The sequence below is a fragment of the Geotrypetes seraphini genome, chromosome 6 (genome assembly GCF_902459505.1).
Source record: "Geotrypetes seraphini chromosome 6, aGeoSer1.1, whole genome shotgun sequence".
NCBI lineage: Eukaryota > Metazoa > Chordata > Amphibia > Gymnophiona > Dermophiidae > Geotrypetes > Geotrypetes seraphini.
Window position 1 is genome coordinate 23555749 of NC_047089.1, and position 23506 is coordinate 23579254.

The 23506-nt window shown below is 43.1% G+C and overlaps 1 protein-coding gene across 1 annotated transcript; it reads left to right on the forward strand.

Moving 5' to 3' along the window:
- Positions 1-663: 663 nt before the first annotated feature.
- On the forward strand, positions 664-5263 carry LOC117362342 (coiled-coil domain-containing protein 33-like). Its single transcript, XM_033948579.1, has 2 exons — positions 664-753; positions 4341-5263. The coding sequence occupies exons 1-2, from the start codon at positions 664-666 to the stop codon at positions 4980-4982; spliced, it is 732 nt and encodes a 243-aa protein (XP_033804470.1). The 3' UTR covers positions 4983-5263.
- Positions 5264-23506: the final 18243 nt, after the last annotated feature.

Sequence of the window (23506 nt, forward strand, 5' to 3'; positions counted from 1 at the left end):
TAAATCCCCGTGTTTCTCTTTATATAACAAGTAACTTACACAGCTGTTATCACATTAGTCAGTGATGCATGAACGACATGGGCCGGGTGCATTGCTTCACTGTCTTGGCGACTGTTGCCTTGGCAACCGCCGGTAAGTTCCTTTATCAGGGAGAGCTGTCAGGAGTGTCGGGCGGCTGAAAGGTAATAACTCTCTGTCTCGTGTTCTCCAACCTAGAGCTAATAGTTAGCCTGGTGCATGTTAATGCCTGATAATTGCAACGTTAACAACTAAGGCAGCTTGGTAAATAGGCTCCTAAGCAAACAAATGACCCAGTATTGTTGTAATATTGTGTTTCACATCAAAATTACAATGGAATAACTGTTCCAACCAGAAATTAGACTAGCTGACTTCTAGTGCATACATAAAAGGCTGGATTCTATAAACAGTGCTCATACATGGGAGCTGGAAAAGATGGTGCACCGCCAAATGAGCGCAGGGCAATTGCGCCCCTTCAATCGCGCCCTGTCAAATGCGTGCACCGACAAGTGCGCGCAGGACAATGGCGGCCCGTCAATTGCGCCCTGTCAAATGCGTGCACTGACAAGTGCGCGCAGGACAATGGCGGCCCGTCAATTGCGCTAGTGTTAGGATAAGGTTTAGATGAGGATTAAATGCTCATACATGGGAGCTGGAAAAGATGGTGCACCGCCAAATGAGCGCAGGACAATTGTGCCCCGTCAATCGCGCCCTGTCAAATGTGTGCACCGACAAGTGCGTGCAGGACAATGGCGACCCGTCAATTGCGCTAGTGTTAGGGTAAGGTTTAGATGAGGATTAAATGCTCGTACATGGGAGCTGGAAAAGATGGTGCACCGCCAAATGAGCGCAGGGCAATTGCGCCCCGTCAATCGCGCCCTGTCAAATGCGTGCACCGACAAGTGCGCGCAGGACAATGGCGGCCCGTCAATTGCGCTAGTGTTAGGGTAAGGTTTAGATGAGGATTAAATGCTCGTACATGGGAGCTGGAAAAGATGGTGCACCGCCAAATGAGCACAGGGCAATTGCGCCCCGTCAATCGCGCCCTGTCAAATGCGTGCACCGACAAGTGCATGCAGGACAATGGCGACCCGTCAATTGCGCTAGTGTTAGGGTAAGGTTTAGATGAGGATTAAATGCTCATACATGGGAGCTGGAAAAGATGGTGCACCGCCAAATGAGCGCACGACAATTGCGCCCCATCAATCGCGCCCTGTCAAATGCGTGCACCGACAAGTGCATGCAGGACAATGGCGACCCGTCAATTGCGCTAGTGTTAGGGTAAGGTTTAGATGAGGATTAAATGCTCGTACATGGGAGTTGGAAAAGATGGTGCACCGCCAAATGAGCGCAGGACAATTGCGCCCCGTCAATCGCGCCCTGTCAAATGTGTGCACTGACAAGTGCGCGCAGGACAATGGTGGCCCATCAATTGTGCTAGTGTTAGGGTAAGGTTTAGATGAGTTACTTTGTAACTCTCAAAAAAACAAAATAGTATCCGCTGCACGGAGCGCACCATTGTCTAGCGTGCATTTGTCGGGCCACGGGAAAAGATAGGTGCCAAATGTGATTCTATAAAGGATGCATATTCTTTATAGAATTCTGCTTATCCCCAATTCCTGTGTCATAACTTTGAGCGACAGACTTACGCCTGCTGAAACTTGGTGTAACTTAATTCTGGCATCGAAGTGCCGCATGGTGACCCACTATTCTGCAACAACGTGCACAACTTTTTGGGATGCCCCTGACATGCCCATGCCCCAGTGGCATAGAAAGGGGGGGGGGTGGCGCTGGCACTTATCTGCCCCGCCCTGCCACACCATGCAACCTTCACGCTATCCCTCCCCCCCACCCCGTACCTCCATATTATCTTCGCCAGAGCGAGCAACTTCTGTCTGTTGCTCACGCCAGCCTGGTTCCCCTCTGAATTACTTTCAGGTCAGGGGGGTCAGGAAGTGACATCAGAGGGAAATCCAACGCTGGTGCGAGCATGCTTGCAGATGCCACTCGCACTAGTGAGGATTAAGAGGTACGGGGGAAGCGCAAGTGTGGAATAGGGAGCGGGAAGGAGTGGGGGCATGGAGAGGAGGGCACAGGGGGCGCAGGGTTTGTGTGCGAGGGATGCCACCACCCCAGGTGCCTCCTACCCATACTACGCCACTTCCATGCCCCTCTAATAGCAATGTCTCCTTTTGAATTAATATGACATAGTAACATAGTAAATGACAGCAGACAAAGACCTGAACCATCCATCCAGTCTACCCATTAGTTATTCTCATTAAAAATACATGATGAAATTGTACGCTATTTGATTTGGATGCAGAGCATTATAGAATCAGGGTCGTAGTCAGGGGTCTTTGGAGAACTACATTCCTGAAAGAAAAATGGTTTCTAGATAAGAATATAAGAATTTCTATATTGGGACAGACTGAAGTTCCATCAAGCCTAGTATCTTGTTTCAACAGTGGTCGGTCAACCCAGGACACAAGTACCTGGCAATAACCCCAAAAGTAAAACAGATTTCATACTGTTTATCCTAGGAATAAGCAGTGGATTTTTTCCAAGTCCATCTTACTAATGGCTTATGGACTTTTCTTTTGGGAAATTATCCAAACGTTATTTAAACCCTGTTAACTGCTTTCGACGCATTCTCTGAATTTCAGAAAATTCCAATTTAACCACACGTTGAGTGAAGAAATATTTTCTTTGGTAATGTATATTTAAGTATACTACTTAGTAGCTTCATTCAGTCTTAGGGCCCCTTTTACTAAGCTGAGATAGTGGTTTTTAGCGCACGCTAGACCTTAATGCCAGCATTGAGCTGGTGTTAGTTCTAGCCGCGTAGCACGGGTTTAGCACGCGCTAAAATCCTGCGTGTGCTAAAAACGCTATCACAGCTTAGTAAAAGGAGCTCTTAGTATGTGTATTTTTGGAAAGAGTACACAAGTGATTCACATCTACCCATTTCACTCAACTCAGTATTTTATAGACCTCTATCATATCTCCTCTGAACCTTCTCTTCTCCAAGCCTTTCTTCATAGGAAATCATCCCTCCCCTTTACCATTTTGTCGCTCTTCTCTATACCTTTTCTAATTCTGCTATATCTTTTGTTTTGTTTTTTAAGATGCCGTGACCAGAATTGCACAAAGTGTTCAAGGTATGATTCCACCATGAAGCGATACAAAGGCCTTATAGTAGATAAGAGCATGCCACACCATTATTTATTGAAAACCATTGACTTCCAGTATGTTATCGTATACGGTTTCAGATTCAGAGAAGAGCAACTAAGCTAATAAAGGGCATGGAGGACCTCTCATATACTGACAGACCGAAAAAGCTGGGGGCTTTTCTCCCTGGAAAAGCGGAGACTTAGAGGAGACATGATAGAAACCTTCAAGATCATGAAGGGCATAGAAAAAATAGACAGGGACAGATTTTTCAAATTAAGGGGATCAATAAGTACAAGGGGGCACTCAGAGAAATTGAAAGGGGAGAAGTTTAGAACAAACGCTAGGAAGTTCTTTTTCACACAGAGGGTGGTGGATACATGGAACGCGCTGCCGGAGGATGTGATAAACAGGAGCACGCTACAGGGGTTCAAAGAAGCTTTGGATAGGTACTTGAAAGACAAAGGGATTGAGGGGTACAGATAAGAGTAGAGGTAGATTATAGGGATGGGATTAGAGGTAAAATTATAAAATTAATCAGGGATCACTGTTCAGGCACTAGGCCTGATGGGCCGCCATGGGAGCGGAGCGCTGGGCAGGATGGACCTCTGGTCTGGCTCAGCGGGGGCAACTTCTTATGTTCTTATGTATTACCAAGTTGATTAGCTAAATTGATTAAACCTTATATTCCTCCTCGTACATTTCATTCAAGTCAGGCTTCTCTGCTCCAGATGCCAGCAGTAAAAAAAAATAAAAAAGCTCACTGGTACTCGTAATACTTCCTTTCACTATTTAGTTCCAATTTTGTGGAACATTCTTCCCCAGGAGTTATGGGAAGAACTCTGTAGTTCAGTTCAGAAAACATTGGAAAGCGTACTATTTTCAGATGGCTTTTGGGATGAAGTGAAATACGTAAATGGCTGAGGCGATGAGTGATAAAATCTGTGAAAGCAGAGAATGAACAGACTGAAACTTTTTTAAGGGTATGTATTTATGAGATGGGCTTTAGGTGGGGTCTGTTCTTTTATTTATGAAGTTTTTTTCTGGGGTTTTATGTTTTTTTGTACTATTCAAACTGCTGAATGAATTTGGTTTTAAAGATATATCAAGAATAATAAACTGTACACTTCCTCCTCTGTATTTGCGGGGATTAGGGACAGAGCCAGCTCCAGAACGAGATGATTCGGAAGAATGATCGGGAGAAAGAGTTGGTTCTACTGCAGAAGGCCCACCAGCAGCAGCAAGCTGTTCTGAAGAAATACCAAGATAAAATAGGCAAGACCAAGTCTATGGAAGAAACCATTCGGCAGCAAGAGAAGGTCATTGAAACGATGGAGGGAATACTGAACAATAAACTAAAGGATCATTACAGAGGGAAAGAAATAAAGAAATTCCCAGGTGGTGAAAATGATCCTGTTCAGAAGGAAGTTATGTCCACTTTGGTAGCTGAAAACGCAAGACTCCGAGGAGAAATGGACAAGCTGCGGTTCCAGCAGGCACCAATCATCCTGCAGCAGCATGGCATGCCCCAAGATTCATTGTCAGACTCTGAAAAACTAAATCTGCTTGCAAAACTAGAAAAAGCACAGGCACGTGTTGAGATGCTGGAATTGCAGTTAGAAGAAACTGCAAGGAAATGGGGGCGGCAAAAACAAGACCTCCTAACCCGTCTCTCAGAACAGAAAAATGGATTTGCACGGACATCCACCATGATTTTGCATGACTTTTCAACGATGAATAATCCTGAAGCTTCACCAAACCTGAGAAGACACAAGAAGCTCGATCCTCTAAAGTGACATTTTTAGACTGAAACATGAATCTGCCAAATGGAGGGGTCCAATGCGGAGTAACTTTTGCGGTTGCAGATTCTGAGTGTAACTTTCATTGCAACGCTTCCTGCATCCTTTTTCTTTATGCCAAAAGACTCTACAGCCAGGCTTTCCAACAACGAGGGTTGTAATGAGTTGGACATATAAAAATAATAAATACTGACAGGTGCACTAAAGGTCTCTTATAGAAATCATGTAAGATGATGAACATTTCCAGCAAAATAAAAAGTCAGATCTTATGTTTTCTATATAAAGCTTAGAGTACTCTAAACATTGCCCTGAGGGTGCAACTTACTTTTCAGTTAAAAACCTGTACACTATTTATAGGTCTTTTCATGGGCAGCAGATCTAGACATTGAGATGCAACCAATAAACTTACTTGAACAATTTAAAAAAAAAAAAAAAAAGGGACAGAGCCAGCCCGCGAATATTAAAAAAATGCAAATAATATTCGGGCCGGTTCTGCCCCTAACCCCTGCTTCCCCCGGCTATTTTAAGCCCTGAAAGCCCCCCTTAAGCCTTACCTGGTGGTCTAGTGGGTTTTTGGGGCAGAAACAATCTTCCCACGCTCCTGCCCCGTGCAGATCGATCACAGGAAATGGCTGCCTTGAGCTCCCGTAGTCTCTCGAGCCATTTCCTGTGAGTGACCTGCATGGGGCAGGAGTGTGGGAAGATCGCTCCTGCCCAGAAAACCTGCTAGACCACCAGGTAAGGCTTAAGGGGGGGAGGGGGGGCCTTACAGGGCTTAAAATAGCCCAAAAAATTAAAATGTATTTTTTGATTTAAAACCGCGAATAAGCGAATCCGTAGATACGGAATTCACGAATACGGAGGGGAAAGTGTAATTATAACATTTAACTCTAACCCTTTTCTAGCTATTGTAACCTTACTTGGATCTCTGTCCTATAATGATTGTCCCCATTTTTTACTAAGGTGTGGTAGCCGATTCAGCGCGCGCTGAAAGCTAACACATCCATAGAATATCATGGACGCGTTAGCATTTAGCGCGTGTTAAATCGGCTACCGCACCTAAGGACTCCTTTATTTCTTCCCTATTTTCTCTTCATGTTCCAGTATGTTTGCTATCCCATATTTGAGGTTTATTTATATACTTGTTTTAATCTGTATTTTTTTTTTTTTTTTTTTAATACCTGTATTTTGCCCAGAAATTTATTGATAAGCGAATATATCAAATTTTAATGAAACTTAAACTCTCTGGTTTCCATTCCTTTCCTGATAATTCCTAACATTCTGCAGAGTTTCAACGTAACTTCAACGATGTCAACGATGACATCTAGATCCTTTTCCTGGGCAATGACTCCTAATGTGGAAACTTGATTTAAGTATCTGTAGTTTGGGTTCCTCTTTCCCATGCAATACTTTGCACTTATTGACATTAAACGTCATCTACAACAACAAGAAAAGGCAAGGGGGATGTCTTTTCAACCAATAATAGAGTCTTTATTTGAAACAAAAAGGTCCCAACAAGGATTCCAGTTTCGGCGTTTAGAAGACGCCTTCTTCAGGGGACACTTTGCTGAAAACAAATGCAGGGTCAAAAAGTCAGCAACGGGAAGGTCCGTATACACGCAGTCTCCACTGTTCTCAACACTGTGCTCACAGACTTCTGTGGAACCCCACTATCTACCCTTCTCCATTTTGAACATTGACTATTTAACCCTACTCTCTGGGTTTTTTTTATCTTTTAACCAGTTCTTAATCCGCAATAGAAGATTAACTACTATTCCACGACTTTCTAATTTCCTTAGGAGTCTTTAATGAGGTACTTTGTCAAATGCCTTTTGAGAATCCAGATACACAATCCCAACCAGTTCGCCTTTATCCACATGTTTATTCACCCCTTTGAAGAAATGTAATAGACTGGAGAGGTAAGACTTCCTTTAACTAAATCCATGTTGGCTTTGCCTCCTTAATCCATGCTTATCTTATATGCTCTGTAATTTTGCTCTTTATAAACAGTCTCATACTAGAATTGAAAACCAGCCCCCCCCACCCCCAAACAACATGCTGTGATTTAAGAACTGACGTGGAAAACTTTGGATCAAAAAAGTAATGGTAAATGCCAGTTGTGGCTGGAGCTCTTGGACCAGTACTGATTGGACTTTCAAAGTACTTGGAAATTAAAAAAATAAAATAAAATAATAACCTCATCATTTTTACAAAAAAAACCCAACAAAACTATCCCACATAGCATAAATTTTGCATTAATACCTCTGATTCCCAGGTGTTTGGGATGGACCTGAATAATTGGAATTGAAACCAATCAATGCTGACTGTGATATGCCCACATATGAAGATAATGCTAATAACAGTCAAGAGAGCAAAGTTTATTGTGGATGAGCAATTTTATTCTTATGAATACTAATGTATGAGTGGGAGGATTTAGGCAGTTGTAGTTATATGATGGTAAACTGTTCAGGTTGAGTATAGAGTATGTGATTAACGGAGCTTGCCGAGCATAGCTTGTGTCATTTAGGCTCCCCATGAAGCTGTGCAAGAATGAGTTTTATGATCTTGGTTATATTAATTCAATTAATTTCATTGGAAAGTTTTCCTAGGGCTTGGTTTATGGGTTTATTAATTCAATCAAGTTGCAAGAGATTTTATAGGGGGGTTGGATCCCCAACTTTCTGATGCAGGATATGAAACATGATCATATCGAAGGAGGAAGTTTTTAAGATATGTTTTTTGGACAAATTTGACAAAGTTAATTAAATATATTAATTATACAAAAAATAATTATAAAATGAAAGAAAATATAATTTAAAGCACTTTTGAGCACACATTTTTTGTCTGAACCGCTTGAGCTGATGATGTGGTTCAATGTGGATAAGTGCACTGAGTGGCTAAGTGAACTGCATAAACCTTGCACGTTGAAGCTTATTTATACAAATATCAAATTTAAAATATTAATAAGTAGGGTAAGGCATCTGATTGTTTGGAGCCTAAACTAAGCATGCTTAAGCCAAATTCTATAATTCTGCTGAATGTTCTGGAATGCCCCTGACACGGCCGCTTTCAGATACTTGCTATGAAGTTCAACTTGGATAAGTGTAAAGTGATGCATGTCGGTAACAAAAATCTCATGCACAAATACAGGATGTCCGGGGCGGTATTTGGAGAAACCTCCCAGGAAAGAGACTTGGGAGTTCTGATCGACAAGTCGATGAAGCCGTCTGCGCAATGTGCGAACAGAATGCTGGGAATGATAAAGAAGGGGATCACGAACAGATCGGAGAGGATTATCATGCCGCTGTATCGGGCCCTCACCTGGAGTACTGCGTCCAGCACTGGTCGCCGTACATGAAGAAGGACACGGTATTACTCGAAAGAGTCCAGAGAAGAGTGACTAAGATGGTTAAGGGGCCAGATGAGTTGCCGTACAGCGAAAGATTAAAGAAACTGGGCCTCTTCTCCCTCGAACAGAGGAGATTGAGAGGGGACATGATCGAAGGTACTGAAGGGAATAGACTTAGTAGATAAGGCAGGTTGTTCACCCTCTCCAAGAAAGGGAGCATGATAGGGCACTCTCTAAAGTTGAAAGTGGATAGATTCCGTATGGACGTAAGGAAGTTCTTCTTCACCCAGAGAGTGGTAGAAAGCTGGAACAATCTTCCGGAGTCTGTCATAGGGGAAAACACCCTTCAGGGATTCAAGCCAAAGTTAGACAAGTTCCTGTTGAACCATAAAGTACACTGGTAGGGCTAGTCTCAGTTAGGGCGCTGGTCTTTGACCAGAGGGCCGCCACGTGAGCAGACTGCTGGGCAGGATGGACCACTGGTCTGACCCAGCAGCGGCAATTTTTATGTTCTTATGTTCTTATGAGAGTTTGGTGCAGAACCTTATAAAAAAAAAATAGCACACAGCAAACTGCACCTTTTAACTTCATCCTAATTTTAATACTACGCCCAAACATAGATCTTGTTTGGTTAGAGAACGAGTGGAAGCTCTGTTGATGCAACACTGTTTGGATTTCCATCACAACTTTCGAGATTTGCGCTGCTGGGTTTTAGAGCAGGTGGACCCTTCTGCTCGATTTTAAACAACTCTTCCTATGTAGAGAACAACGCTGGATTTTTGAGCTAAAAACCTGTATTCCCGTGGAATTAAATAGCTGCATAGAATGGAGAGCATGTTTTTGACTGAACTTTTTTTGAATGACATTGTTTGGATATCAAAGCTACCTAGTTGTAGTTTTTGAAATCAGGTGACGTCATCGCATGTTTCACGTGATGTCTGTTCGATGCCTTAAGTCAGTGAACGCTGAGGGGCCATTTTGCAATAGGAGGTGAAGCGAGTTTACTTACGCTGTGAGCTGAGCCAAGTTTGTTTGGTTTTTTTGAGTGTTGAATTTATGTTTAATTATTGAAACATTTTTTTTTTTCTTTTTTTCATCTGCAGCAATTCCCTGATGAAGCTCTGTCGCGAAACAGAGAACCCTGTTGGAAACTGTGGAGTTTATGCAGCGGTGATAAGTTTGTAGCCGCTGTGAGGTTGGTTCACGCTCCACTGTGCGGGTTTGGGCCCGCTTCTACATTAGAGAGTTGCGCGGGGACAGAAATTCCACCCGTCCCTGCCAAAATCCCACCCGTCCCCATGAGGAATCCCACCCATCCCCACCTATCCCCGTGAGGAATCCCTCTGTCCCCACCTGTCCCTGCAAGGAATCCCCTCCGTCCACACCCATCCCCGCGAGGAATCCCTTCTGTCCCCACCCGTCCCTATAAACTTCAGAAATAGTTATTTCATTTAATTATGCTACTGAATTAAAGGCTCTGGTAGAAACCCATTTACAAATAAGCAAAAAGACTTTATTAATTTGGAAATATTAATTGGGAAGAATACATACTTTGTAAAAGGGTTTCTACCAGAGTCTTTAATTCAGTAGCATAATTAAATGAAATAACTATTTCTGAAGTTTATAGGGATGGGTGGGTACGGAGGGGATTCCTCGCGGGGACGGGTGGGGATGGAGGGATTCCTTGCGGGGACGGGTGGGATTCCTCACGGGGACCAGGCCTGTTGTCGGTCGGTCGGGGAAAGCGCCACAAAGATAAGGGGACCTGGCCAGCTGCACCCAGGGCGGACCGCCCTCCCTGCCCCCCCTTGGTACGCCACTGCCTTTTCCCTAACTGCCCTGCCGCACCACACAGCCGACTGGAAGTCTTCCCGATGTCAGCGCTGATGTTGGAGGGAGGGAGGGCTTTGCTTAAGCCCTCCCTCCAACGTCAGCGCTGACATCGTGGAAGACTTCTGTTCGGATCGGCTGTGTGCTGCGGCAGGGCAGGTAGGGAGAAGATGAGCCTCGCATCCAACCCCGCAGGAACCCCACAACCCTAGGAGGCATCCCCAAGGGATCCCCGCGACCCTAGGAGGCGTCCCTACGGGATCCCTGCGACCCTAGGGGGCGTCCCCACGGGATCCCTGGGATCCCTAGGGGGCTTCCCCACAGGATCCCCATGATCCGAAGGGGGAACCCGCGGGATTCCCGTCGTCCCCGTTCCCGTGCAGCTCTCTATTCTACATCCCAGTACCACTTTGAAGATTACTGAGATTTCTACATTTTAAAGATAAGTGTGATTGTTTTTGATGAAATAACATAACAGTGCATGATATTCTTTGAATTTTTCCACTTATCTTGGAGTTTTTGACCGGTGATGTGTCTGCTCGTCTCAAAGGGTGTACTTTGAGATCAGTATGTCTATTTGGGTAGCAATCGTATAGCACCCCTATTAGACACTGAGGTCTTTTCTCCTTGTTTTACTGAATAATTATCAAGTACTGGGTGAGCATTTGGATGTAATTGAAGCATGTGTCTTTTTGTAAAAAAAATACCCTACAGTATCTGTCATGTGTGTTTGTCAAAGTTAGATTGTAAGCTCTTCTGAGCAGGGACCATCTACTAAATGTCATAATGTACAGCACTGAGTCCCCCTTTCAGAGCTATATAAGTGATAAATAGTAGCAGTAATTTGATATCAAACCGTATATTATTCAAAAACCATGGCACAGATAGGCAGCCAGTGAAGTTTCACCAAAGGTGGAATAGATAGTTCCATACGAAAAACAGGAAAGATAATCCGATCACTGTTTTGGAGAACTTGCAGACGAGTGAGGGAATTTTCAGTACAACCTAAGTATAAAAGGTTACAATAATCCTAAGAAAATAACACCATAGCTTAGGTGAGTAATTTTAAATGTTCAAGAAAGAAATAATTTCTCACACATCTGAGTAGTTTTAGTTTATAGAAAATACCATGGACCACCTTAGTTATTTTTTAAAAAAATACACTGACCATAGCATTTCAGTACTGACCCATTATTTCCCAGTATTAATGGAGTACCATGGCTTTCCATCTATCTTCATCCTGTAGATTTAGTGCGGTCGGCTCCTGTGACTCATTGTACCACCGCTGAGGTCAATGGACCTGATTGTAGCTTATCTGGCAACCTATAGGATTCTACAAGTAACCAGCGGCTTTCAGCTGTCGGAACTGCATACCGAGCAGCCACTACACCATTAAAAAAAAAGAACAATTTCTCCAGAGTACACTGGGCTTCCTTTTCCTTTCTAAACTGTTGCATTAAGGTTTGTTTTGAAAGCATTTGTGTGCTCCGGGCATTTGGATAATAAAACACAGCATGGCAGCAGAGTTTGACGAACATTAAATAGCACAGAGATGCCCTGTATGATTTGAAGCCCTAGCGAGAGTGACTTTAACGAGAATATGAATAATTGGCATTCCTCTTCCATCTGCAATCTTAAGGTGTCAATGGCGTAGAGAGACTGCAGGGAAAAGATATATACCGTATTTGCCGGCGTATAAGATGACTGGGCGTATAAGACGACCCCCCCCCAACTTTTACAGTTAAAATATAGAGTTTGTTATATACTCGCCGTATAAGACTACCCCTTCTTCCGATTCGCGACCCCCCCCCCCAAGCCGGCAAAAACAGCTTTGCACCGCAGGCCCAGCCGCCCAAGACGAGTCGGAGGCCCCTACCCGCCACATCCTGCACGTGGGCAGACTCAGCACAAACGCTGCTGATGGCCCCAATCAACACGCTGACCTCCCCGCGCACGCTGACCATCTTCTCTCTGCCTGCACTTTCCCCGCGGCCCTCTTCGGCGACTCAGCAGGGGCAGCGATCAAGACAGGCTGCAAACGTCGGGACCTTCCCTCTCTGAGTCCCGCCTATTTTGTTTCAACTTCCTGTTTCCGCATAGGCGAGACTCACAGAGGGAATGACCGCCTGTCTTGATCGCCCGAGGCTGGGAGGAACAGAAGATTTCTGCAAACACCATCGGGGCAGAAATTTTAACGGGTCCATCTCGCCGGTCCTGTGCGGACTGGCAGGAATTTTCTGCGGACCGGCACCGGTTGAAGAACTGTGATGTAAACAGTACCCGGCGTATAAGATGACCCCCGACTTTGGGGAGGATTTTAAGGTACTGAAAAGTCGTCTTATACGCCGGCAAATACGGTATATATATTTTTTTTAATGTGCGATAGGAAGACCTATGAAGGATTAGAAACACCTACTTTATTTCATGTTTGCCAATCTGTTTGGAAGCAAAAGAAAAATCATATCTTTTCACACATCAATGGAAGGATACAGGGAATTAAACCATTAGTCAGAAATATTACATGGGTATGTATCTAGGCTACGCAATGTGTTATAGTTGTTACTTTCTGTTTGCTATTAATTACGCTTATATTTAATTAAGAAACAATTACCAGGACCAAGGTAATGAACTTTTTTTGAACAATCATCTTTATTGAAATGCCTTTTAAAAGTATAAAAAAAGGAATCAAGAAATACAGGGCTCCTTGTACGAAGGCGCGTTAGCGGTTTAACGCACGTAATAGCGTGCGCTAAACCGCCGGCCACGCTAGCCGCTACCGCCTCCTCTTGAGCAGGCGGTAGTTTTTTGGCTAGCCTAGGGGTTAGCGTAGGATTAAAAGTCATGCGCGCTAAAGCCGCTAACGCGGCGTAGTAAAAGGAGCCCACAGACGCTAGCCAGTATCATGAATGCAGCAACTTTCCCCCCCCCCTCCTCTTTTACAAAGGTGCGCTAAGCTTTTTAGCCCATGCTAAATATTAGCATGCGCTAAACACTAACGTGTACATGGTATCCTATGGACGTGGTTAGCGGTTAGCGCATGCTTTGATTTAGTGCACTTTAAATCCACGCTATAACGCGTAGCGCGCCTTTGTAAAAGAGGGCCTTATTCTTGTTACACCATTCACTACAGCTTTCAGGAAGTGTTACCAAATACCTCCCAAAATTAAAAAGAATAAATAACCCCATATATATATATACTACTATTATTTTAGATTTAGGGGTCTTTTACTAAGGCACTAATTGATTTTACTAAGTATGCAAATTGATTTCACGCACACTAAATGCTACGGCGTCCGTAGGATATAATGGGTGCCTTAGCATTTAGCGTGCACTAAATCAATTAGCGCACACAAAATCCATTAGCATGCGCTAAATTGGTTAGCGCACCTTAGTAAAATGACCCCTTATTCCTTATTGGCATGCTGGATATAATTCAAGGGGTAATTGGTGGAGCTTCTCGAAAAAAAAGTAATCATGACTAGAGAATGACACGGGGAAAAAAATTTATCACGGTTCCCGCCCTGAACCTGTGAGCTCGTCCTTGTCCCTGCGAGCTCAGTCCCCGTCCCTGCCCCGTCCCCATGAGCTCAGTCCACATCCCTGCCCCATCCCTGCGAGCTCAGTCCCCGTCACGCAAGCTCGGTCCCCGTCCCCGTCCTGCAAACCATCAGATCCCACCCGCACAAGCCTCGAATAGTTATGATTTTATAATGAACTTATTTTATTAAAGTATAAAAAGAGACAATATTCTGTACAGTTGTTATTTTATAAATACAAATAATACAGAGCAAGGATCAACAAAACCCCTGTCTCCCCCTCCCTTTCACAAATATCCCCTCCACTATTGTGAAAGCTGAACAAACCAACTTACTACAGAATGCTACATAGAAAAATCAAGCTAACAGAATACTTCAGTCACACATGGAAGGAATAGTGTTAGGGGAGAGCAACTAGGCCAACTGCCCCCGGTCAGAGAGAGAGCCCTAAGCCAGCTGGAAGCTAAAGAAGCACAGCCTTGGCTTTGTATTTCCCAGTTATGTCTAATACCAGCTCTAGCAGGATACATATTTCAAATCTGAAATATTCTAATCATAAAATAAAAAAATGTATTTTTTTTTCTACCTTTTGTTGTCTGGTAATTTTATTCTTCAAATCACATTGGTCACAGGCTTTGGTTTTGGGTTCCTTCTGTCTTCATCGTGGCTTGGCTGGCTCCTGAAGGTAAAATAGGCCCAAGAAAAGCTAGGGAGGAGATGCCGAGTCTGACACGGGTGCAATTTTTTTACTACAGGAGCAAGACTTTTCACCATTTCCATGGGGTGGTGAAAAGTCTTGTCCCCATTCCCGCAGTAAACCAGTTGCAAATGTCTCCATTCCTGCGGATTTACTACGGTGACCACAGTTTACCGTGGTAAACGGTCCCCGTGTCATTCTCTAATCACGACCCAATATGATATTATTCTAATTTGTTTGCCTTATGTTTTTTGTGTTAATTTTTTTTTTTTTTTGCTATTGGATTATGTATATTTTTTCCTTAACCACCCAGATTTGCAGATGGGCATTAGGTTTTATAAATAAACAAATACAATAAATGATATGATCAAATTTGTAATCCCTAAGAAAAAACTGCTGTAAGAAGACTAAGGACTCCTTTTACGAAGTCGCGTTAGAGGTTTAACGTGTGTAATAGCGCACGCTAATTTGCCACCGCGCTAGCCGCTACCACCTCCTCTTGAGCAGGTGGTAGTTTTTCGGCTAGCGCAGGGGTTAGCGCGCGCTAAAAAGGTGCGTGCAATAAAGCCGCTAATGCGGCTTCGTAAAAGGAGCCCTAAGGCTAGCGTTTTTAGCGCATGCAAGAAATTACCCCGCGCTACACTTCTAGAACTAATGCCAGCTCAATGCTGGCGTTAAGGTCTAGCGCGCGGGGCAATGCAATGCACGCTATTCTGCGCGTTAGAGCCCTAACGCGGCTTAGTAAAAGGAGCCCTGAGAGAAAATGCGAAAATGAATTGGGAACAGATACAAAGTTCAAAAGGTAGCATGAAGCTCAGACATTTTTTTTTAAAAAACACCATTTTGGTTGCCAGCGTGGTTTATTGGTGAGGTAAAAGGGGCAATTAAAGCTAAAAGGTCCTTTTCAGGAGAAGACATGACATTAATAGGCAGGATGACTGCTTAGGAGGAGAGTGCGGCCTAGTCTCAGCAGCTTGAGGTGTGGGTTCAAACCCCACACTGCTCCTTCGTACTCTGGGCAAGTCACTTAATCCCCCACTGCCCCCAGGTAGCTTGGGAGCCCGCCAGGACAGACAGGGAAAAATGCTTGAGTATCTGAATAAATTCAAGTAAACCGTTCTGAGCTTCCTCTGGGAGAACAGTATAGAAAATTGAATAGTGTGAAAAGTTTCAGCCTGGTACTGTGATGTCAGAATGCCTCATTCCACCAATAAGAACCAACCTCAGCAGTGATGTCACAATGGCTTCATTGTCCTACAAAGTACTGGGTTTTGAAAAGCCGTCCTGACCCCCGGATATGTCCGGGGAAACCCTACCTGGGGGGTGAACCTGCCTGTCTCTGCGTCCCTTCCCCCACACAGTTCTTAGGGCTTCAGCCTATGGGCTTCCTTCTGTGACTTCCACCTCATCCTGGGCTGACTTCCTGGGGACTCCTACGGCTATTACCACTCAGTTCCATCCCCTTATAGCCTCGTGTTCCAGTATACTTATTATTTTATTGTGTATATAATTTTTGTAACCTGTTCAGGGCATTATCAGGAGAGTGAGCTAAATATATGAAGAAATAAATAAATAACAAGCCCACCACTTTTTTTTGCAGGCCTCTAACTACAGTGGTGCCTCACACAACGAACTTAATTCGTTCCAGGAGCAAGTTTGTTATGCGAAAAGTTCGTTATGTGAAACGCGTTTTCCCATAACAATACATGTTAAAAAAAATAATTCGTTCTGCAGCATAAAATATGCTAAGATGACATAAAAAAAGATAAATTTGTCAAAATGGTGAAAATGGTGGTCTTGCTGAGGCCAAACTCTTTGACGAGGTCACACTGTTTTACCCCACATTCACTCCTTCTAATTATTTCCCGTTTCATTTCAACAGAAATCACCTTCCTGCTTTTTTTAGAAGCCATGATATATTAAAAATATTGAGTTTATCTTAAAAGGACGACTGCCGTGATACGTGCGTGCGTGATTTAATTCATAATGAAGAACGATTGCCGCGATACGTGCTTAAGTTAAGCGCAGTGACTAACGACTGCCTGCAGTGCCTGCGCGGAAGGATGCAATACATCGGCAGCTCGGGCGACTTCGTTGTGTGAAACGAAGTTCGTTGTGTGAAGTTCGTTGTGTGAAACGAAGTTCGTTGTGTGAAACGAAGTTCGTTGTGTGAAACGAAGTTCGTTGTGTGAAGTTCGTTGTGTGAAACGAAGTTCGTTGTGTGAAACGAAGTTCGTTGTGTGAAGTTCGTTGTGTGAAACGAAGTTCGTTGTGTGAAACTAAGTTCGTTGTGTGAAGTTCGTTGTGTGAAACGAAGTTCGTTGTGTGAAACGAAGTTCGTTGTGTGAAACGAAGTTCGTTGTGTGAAGTTCGTTGTGTGAAACGAAGTTCGTTGTGTGAAGTTCGTTGTGTGAAACGAAGTTCGTTGTGTGAAACGAAGTTCGTTGTGTGAATCAAGACATGAAGTTCGTTGTGTGCAGCGTTCGTTGTGCGAGGCGTTCGTTATGCGAGGCACCACTGTACACAGAAAGATGCTGGGCACCCCCCCCCAAACAATTAACACAGAGGCTTTGAAATTACCACACCTTAATTTTTTCCATCTAAAGCTGCTTTGTAAAAGGATGCCGAGGGTCCGTATGCCAAAAAAGTTTGCCTTCTACAGGCACAGAATGGGGGAAAAAATTCATTTATTGAGAATGCTTTTGAGTTCTATATTTCCCTCTGGCGTCTACACACGACTATAAACCAGTTAAATGTGAAAAATCAATTTCTATCTAACCTTGTTTTCTCATTGTTTATGTTATACAAAGGGCAGTTAGTTCATTTGTGTGAGAATATTCTCTCACTGCCATCTCAGCTTTTCTTTCGTGTCTTCAAGTAATCCCTGACTTGATTTGTTTCTCAGCAATTCAGTTCGGCAGAAGCTTGAGAGATTATTGCATTTTATTTCTCTGTTTACTATTCCTGCAGACCTGAGGCATTTTTCAGGAAGCTTAATCTTCCTAGTGATTTTTTTTGCTGTATTTTTTTATCATTGGAAAAGTATAGCAGACCTGTTTTCTAAAACATACAATCAATATGTACGAAATATATTCAATACCCATCAATATATTCAATACCTTATCATATAACATAACCCCACCCCACCCCTTTTACAAAACTGTAGCATGGTTTTTAGCGTCAGCCATGGTTTTTAGCGCCAGCCATGACTCCGATGCTCATAGGAATTCTTTAAGCATCAGAACTGTTACCGCCGTGGCCGGCGCTGAAAACCGTGCTATGGTTTTGTAGAAGGGGGGGGGGGGGAATATTAGTTAAATCCAGGAGGTGCGTTGAATATTCAGGTCAAAATTTCATTTTCTTAAATGATATCTTTTTACTTGATACCGTGTTTCCCTGAAAATAAGACAGTGTCTTCTATTAATTTTGAGTCTAAAAAACGCACTAGGGCTTACTTTTGGGGATGTCTTATTTTTTTCATGTACAATGATCATCTCTCCCTTCCTCTCCTCCACCCCAATTCTTCTTCTTTCGTTTCCCCCCTCCCCCATGTGCAGCATCTTCTCCCCCCTCCCTCCCATCCCCCTGTGCAGCAGAACCCCACCGACCCTCCCACCATGAGACTGACATACCTCCGTTCCGAGGCCTCCTAAAGCAGCAGGGGTGGAGGTTGCTGAGTCGATGAGTATGATTTTTTTCAGCATATCAGGCAGCAGTAGTGTCAAGGATGGTGTCAGGGAGTGTCGGAGACTTTCGGGAGGGGGGAGGGGGAGGCTTCAGGGGTCAATCTTAACTAGGGCTTATTTTTGGAGTAGGGCTTATATTAGGATCATTTTAGAAATTAATCTAGGGCTTATTTTCGGGATAGGTCTTATATTCGGGGAAACAGGGTGTATATATATATATATAAGTGGTTTTTTAAAAAAAAATATATCGAGTGAATATTTCAACAAAAATTTCTTTAATTAGTTAGGCACTTATTTTTAAGATGGTGTCACGTTTCACATAAGAATGCATTACATTACATTACTGACTTCTATTCCGCCCGTACCTTGCAGTTCTGGGCGGATTACAAAAGAAAACACACTATATTATAGGACCCGTAATGGGAAAAAAATGATAATAAAGACTCACAAATTCCCACTATATCAGAAAAAGTGCAAACACTACTGATATCTAACTAGAGGGGCCTCAGTTAAGGAGCCTACGCAAGTCATAGACTCTGACCGCACAAGTCTGCGTAGATTTCCAGCTCCTTTGCTCCAATCATCGGCACCCTCCAGTCCCTAACCTCCACTCTAATTAAAATTTTAATTTTATTATGTATATATTCTTAAAAAGTTTTTCATACAAAATTATTTATAATGTTTTATAAAATCTAAATATTAAATTCTATTGTACTCTTCAATTCTATTGTACTCTTCAATTTAAGATTTAAATGCACTGTTTCCTTGGAATGAGACTAAATTTTAACGTTAAATTATTCATAGTAAAATTTAAAGTTACTTAGCTCCACACTTTATATATTTTCACAGCAAATTGCTTCAAAACATGCCAACGTGGCCAACGTTTCGTGGAAACTCATTAAACCCACTGCTTCAGGGCCGGTTAGTAGAGCATGCTGTAGAAAATAGAGCAAAATTAACCAAGAAAAAATCAATAATAGTTATTGTATACTAATCAGCTAAGAAACCACACTTGCCTGCTGGAATGTCTCTACACAGGAAAAGTCTCAGTATAACAAAAAATGGCGACAGCCTCTTTATCAGGGGAATTATTGGCGTACTGATGTCACGGATGGGATCAAATTACATTAAAGTCACACGAGCCAAGGGAAAAAAAGGAACGGGAAAAACTATAGATAAGTTGAAAAAGAATATCAGTAAAAATGTTGCCATTCTATGTGTTTATTGAGGCCACCTGGACATAAAGATTGTAAACGGGTAATCCAACGTTGCTCATGTTGAGCGAGCCTACGACGAAAATTCCCGCCCCTTTTATCTGGTTTCACTATTTCTATGACAATGACCTTTAGAGAGGAAAACTCATGTTTCTTATCTATACAGTGTTTCGCTAGAGGGGCATTTCTATTTAAATTCTTAATGTTACTTTTATGTTCGGTCAAACGAACATTCAGTTTTCGCGAAGTTTGACCGACATAAAGAAGATCACACGGACATCTCAAAATGTAAACAACCCCTTGAGTTTTGCAATCCGAATAGTGCCGCAGCACATATTCTCTATTATCCTTAGGATTTTTAAAGAAATCACTACAGTCCATAAGGGGACACATTTGGCAATTCCCACACATATGGTGCCCTACATTTCCAGATGTGTGGGTGTCTCTACATTCTCTCAACATGGATGGGCATAGTATTTCTTTAAGATTCCTGTTCCTACGGTAAGCTATCCTCAGGGAATAATCTTTAAACGTCCCCGCTATTGTGAGAATTTCCCAATGTTTTACAAAAGAGCCATCTGGCCATTTCCAGGAGAATTACAAGACGATTGGAGAGTTACAGTTTTGGGAATGGGATGCAGCAAGGAAAATTGGGCTATTCTAGTAGATTTACAATTTGGGGAGCTGTACAAGTAGGAGATAGTGCAGTTCCAGTATATATACAGTTTGGGAAGCAGTTGACATGCTTGAGGCTTTGAGGGGTAGGATAACTGGGGAAGGGGAGAGGTTGGGGGAATTACACGGAGGAGAATCAAGGGTTAGAGTTAAGACATCTGGATAAATTTTTTGAATAGTTGGGTTTTGATTTCTTTATTAAAAAAGATTTGAAGTCGCTTGTTGTTATCAGCAGGTTGGAGATGTTATGGTCCAGTTTCGCTGCTTGCGTCGCTAGTAGATTGTCAAACATCTTCTTGCGCTGGGTGCCTTTGAGTGGGGGGTAGGTGAATGGAGTCTTAGTTCTTCTTTGTCTAGTGGTGAGGTTTTGGTTCAGGTGGTTATTTAGGTAATTGGGGGCTGTGCCATTTATTGCTTTGAATAATAAACAGTATAATTTGAATTGAATTCACGCTTGTATTGGTAACCAGTGTGAGTCTAGGTAGGCAGTGGTGATGCCTCAAAGAAAAGTCCTCTGAAATCCAAAACAGAAATTATTGAAAAAAGTAATAAAGAATACCTTAGATTTTTTTAAAAAGTCAAACCATTCTATACAGTCACTCTTCCTGTGTATCTCTAAGACCCTGTTTTACTAAGGTACGCTAACTGATTAGTGCGCGCTAAACGCTATCTACGCGTTAGCATTTAGCACTCGCCAATTCGACTAGCGCATCATATTAAAACAGGGGGGTAAGTAGGTGCCCTAAACTCTACTCACTCCACTTCATCAAGATGGCTGTGGCATTTTCTCAAGCAGTTAAATTACCACCCCATTACCGAGTACATCTAGATCAGGGATCTCAAAGTCCCTCCTTGAGGGCCGCAATCCAGTCGGGTTTTTAGGATTTCCCCAATGAATATGCATTGAAAGCAGTGCACGCACATAGATCTCATGCATATTGTAGCGGAGCCGGCACCTGTGGCTTCACTAGGCCAGTCCTCCGCTCACGATAGCGCTTCCCGGTCGTGCTTCCCGTAAAGTAGGGAAGTCCTGCTGGATTACAGTCACGCTCAATATATGAAACAAAATGAAAAAAGGTCAGTTCTCAGTTCATAACATAATCGGTTTATTGTGGGTTGAAGTTGGGAGACTACTTGCATTCAGTCCTGACTCCCAAAACTTACAAAATGAATCCACAAACAAAAAAATAGAGCTGATCAAAACTGTGAAGCTTCAGCTCTCACCTTCATACAGGTAAGTGAGATAAACCACTTGAATATACAATTGCCTTCAAAGGCTGGGAACTCAGTCCCTAAACTGCTGCTGTCCTAACCTCAGACAGTTCTGCAGCACTGCTGCTTGCACTTCTTACAGTGCTGTTTTCAAGCCTTAAAGTGGAGCAGGCTTGACCCCAATCGGTTCAAACTGCTGATGGGGGGAGGGGAGTAAGTGAATCCACTGATTAAACTTTCTGAAGTACAGAATGCCACAAATGGCCCCACAAACCCAACCAGTATGTAAAGTGGATTCTCCCCAAACATTACTTCCCTCACTCATCACATAACAGCACAAATTAAAGTAAACTTCATGGTATTAGCACCCTTTAAGTTTAGGGAAAAAAAACGTGTTTTTTTTTTCTTCTGCTTCAACTCAGCAGGTCAGCACAAGTCCCACATGACTTACAAAAGCCCCAGTCTCTGAGTAATATAGAAACATAGATAATACTCCCCACAACTACCTGGCCCTGCCACTTAATTCTCTTCCATCAGAATGTCTTCAGGCAGTCCATCTGTTGCTGAGCAGTCCATGGGCTCTTGTAGTGTTTGCTGATTGGCAAAAGGGTCAGTATCACTCTCCTGCATCTCAACGTCCTGATATTCAGGAGAGCAGTCAGGAGAGACCTCTCCCTGAGCTGTCCCAGGGTGAACTGTTTTTCTCTTTCGCAGAGCAGCTTCTAAAGAGCTGAGGTGAGCACGCCCTGCTCTCAGCGGGGGAGGAGCAGCCAGCACTCTTTGCTTAGCTTTCCTGGGTTTTCTAATTATCTCCTTCAGCTGGAGGTGCACAGGGGGAGGTGAATTCCTAGCAGGCTGTTCTAAGCTGTTTCTCTCACCAACCTCTCCTCCCTGGAGATCCTTCAGTTCCGATTTAAAGGGGAATGTAGGAATTTCCCTTCTCCTGCCTACAACCCTATCTTCCTAGTTAGCCTTTTGTACAATTGGGCTAGCTTTACCAGTACTAAAACCTGGCACAAGACAAGCTTCCGAGCTAGGATTGTGACAATATTCATTGGGGAAATCCTGAAAACCCGACTGGATTGCGGCCCTCAAGGAGGGACTTTGAGATCCCTGATCTAGAAAGAGCAACATCATCCATTTCACTTTATCGAGCCCGATGGCATTACAGATCTTAATCTAAAGAGCCAATATTTTTCCTAATGAAGATAATAATGCTCCATGATACCACCCTCCAACTGTCAACGAATCTATAATTCTCCATTTAATATCTGTTATATGTCTATAATTGTCCACCAAGCCCCTTCCCTTGTTTAAAAGCAGACTGAAAACCCACCTTTTGGATATAGCCTTCAATCCTTAACCCTACTCCTCTGCCCGCCAACTCAGCCAGCTAATTAACCGTTCCCCTTAATTGACATCCTGTTTGTCTTTGGGAAACAGAGCTGAGATTGTGATGTCATAATGCCTCCTTCCACCAATAAGAGACAACCTCATCAGTGATGTCACAATGGCTTGATTATCCTGTACTCCCCTCTGCCCTGCATGCTGATTAACTGTTCCCCTTAACTGTCTCCATGACATCTTGTTTGTCTGTCTTGCCTGTTTAGACTGTAACCTCTTTTGAGCAGGGACTGTTTTCTTACTCTTTGTGACTCTGGTAGCGCTATAGAAATAATTAATAGTCGTAGTAGTATGATCAATCCAATGTTGGACCAAAAATGCCTGTAAATTGCATGTATTGATCTTTGACTTATGCTCATTCAGTCTTGACTGGATCATCCTTGCACTGCAACCCTTGAACTGATTTTTTTTTGGGGGGGGGTTCTTTTTATTTGGGGGGGGGGCACCAGGGCACCTGAAATGGCATTACATGCACAGTTGTAGCCGCATCCAATGTGGGAAGTTTCATGGATTTGATGTGGTTTTTGCTCTGCGCGCAGAGGTTTTATGGATTCCGAATGTAAAGTAGGAAGATTCAACCCTTGACGCAGTGTAACGAAACGGCAATTTCAACGTCTGGTGCAACTGGCTGCAACGTTTGGGTGTGGCAGCACACAGTGGAGGTGTTTCAAGAAAGCTCGGACACATATTTGCAGCTAAGTTTTGAAGGGATACTTTTCATGTGTCTTGCAATTTTTCTTTCAACTGTGTTTGAAGCTGTAAATCCAGACACTGTTTGCCTTCTCTTGCTGAAATACTGCAAGACCATTTTATGTTTGAGAAGATGTGTGTTATCTTGTTGTGAAGTGAATTCAATTGTTTTCATAGCTGTATTTGCAAGCAGCTTTAGATAAGACTAAGGCTCTGCTGACCAAGGCA

Coding starts and splice junctions, on each gene's coding strand:
- LOC117362342 (XM_033948579.1), top strand. CDS start 664: ATGGGAGCTGGAAAAGATGGTGCACCGCCAAATGAGCGCAGGACAATT. Junction 754..4,340: donor TCAAATGTGTGCACCGACAA/GTGCGTGCAGGA, acceptor TGCGGGGATTAG/GGACAGAGCCAGCTCCAGAA.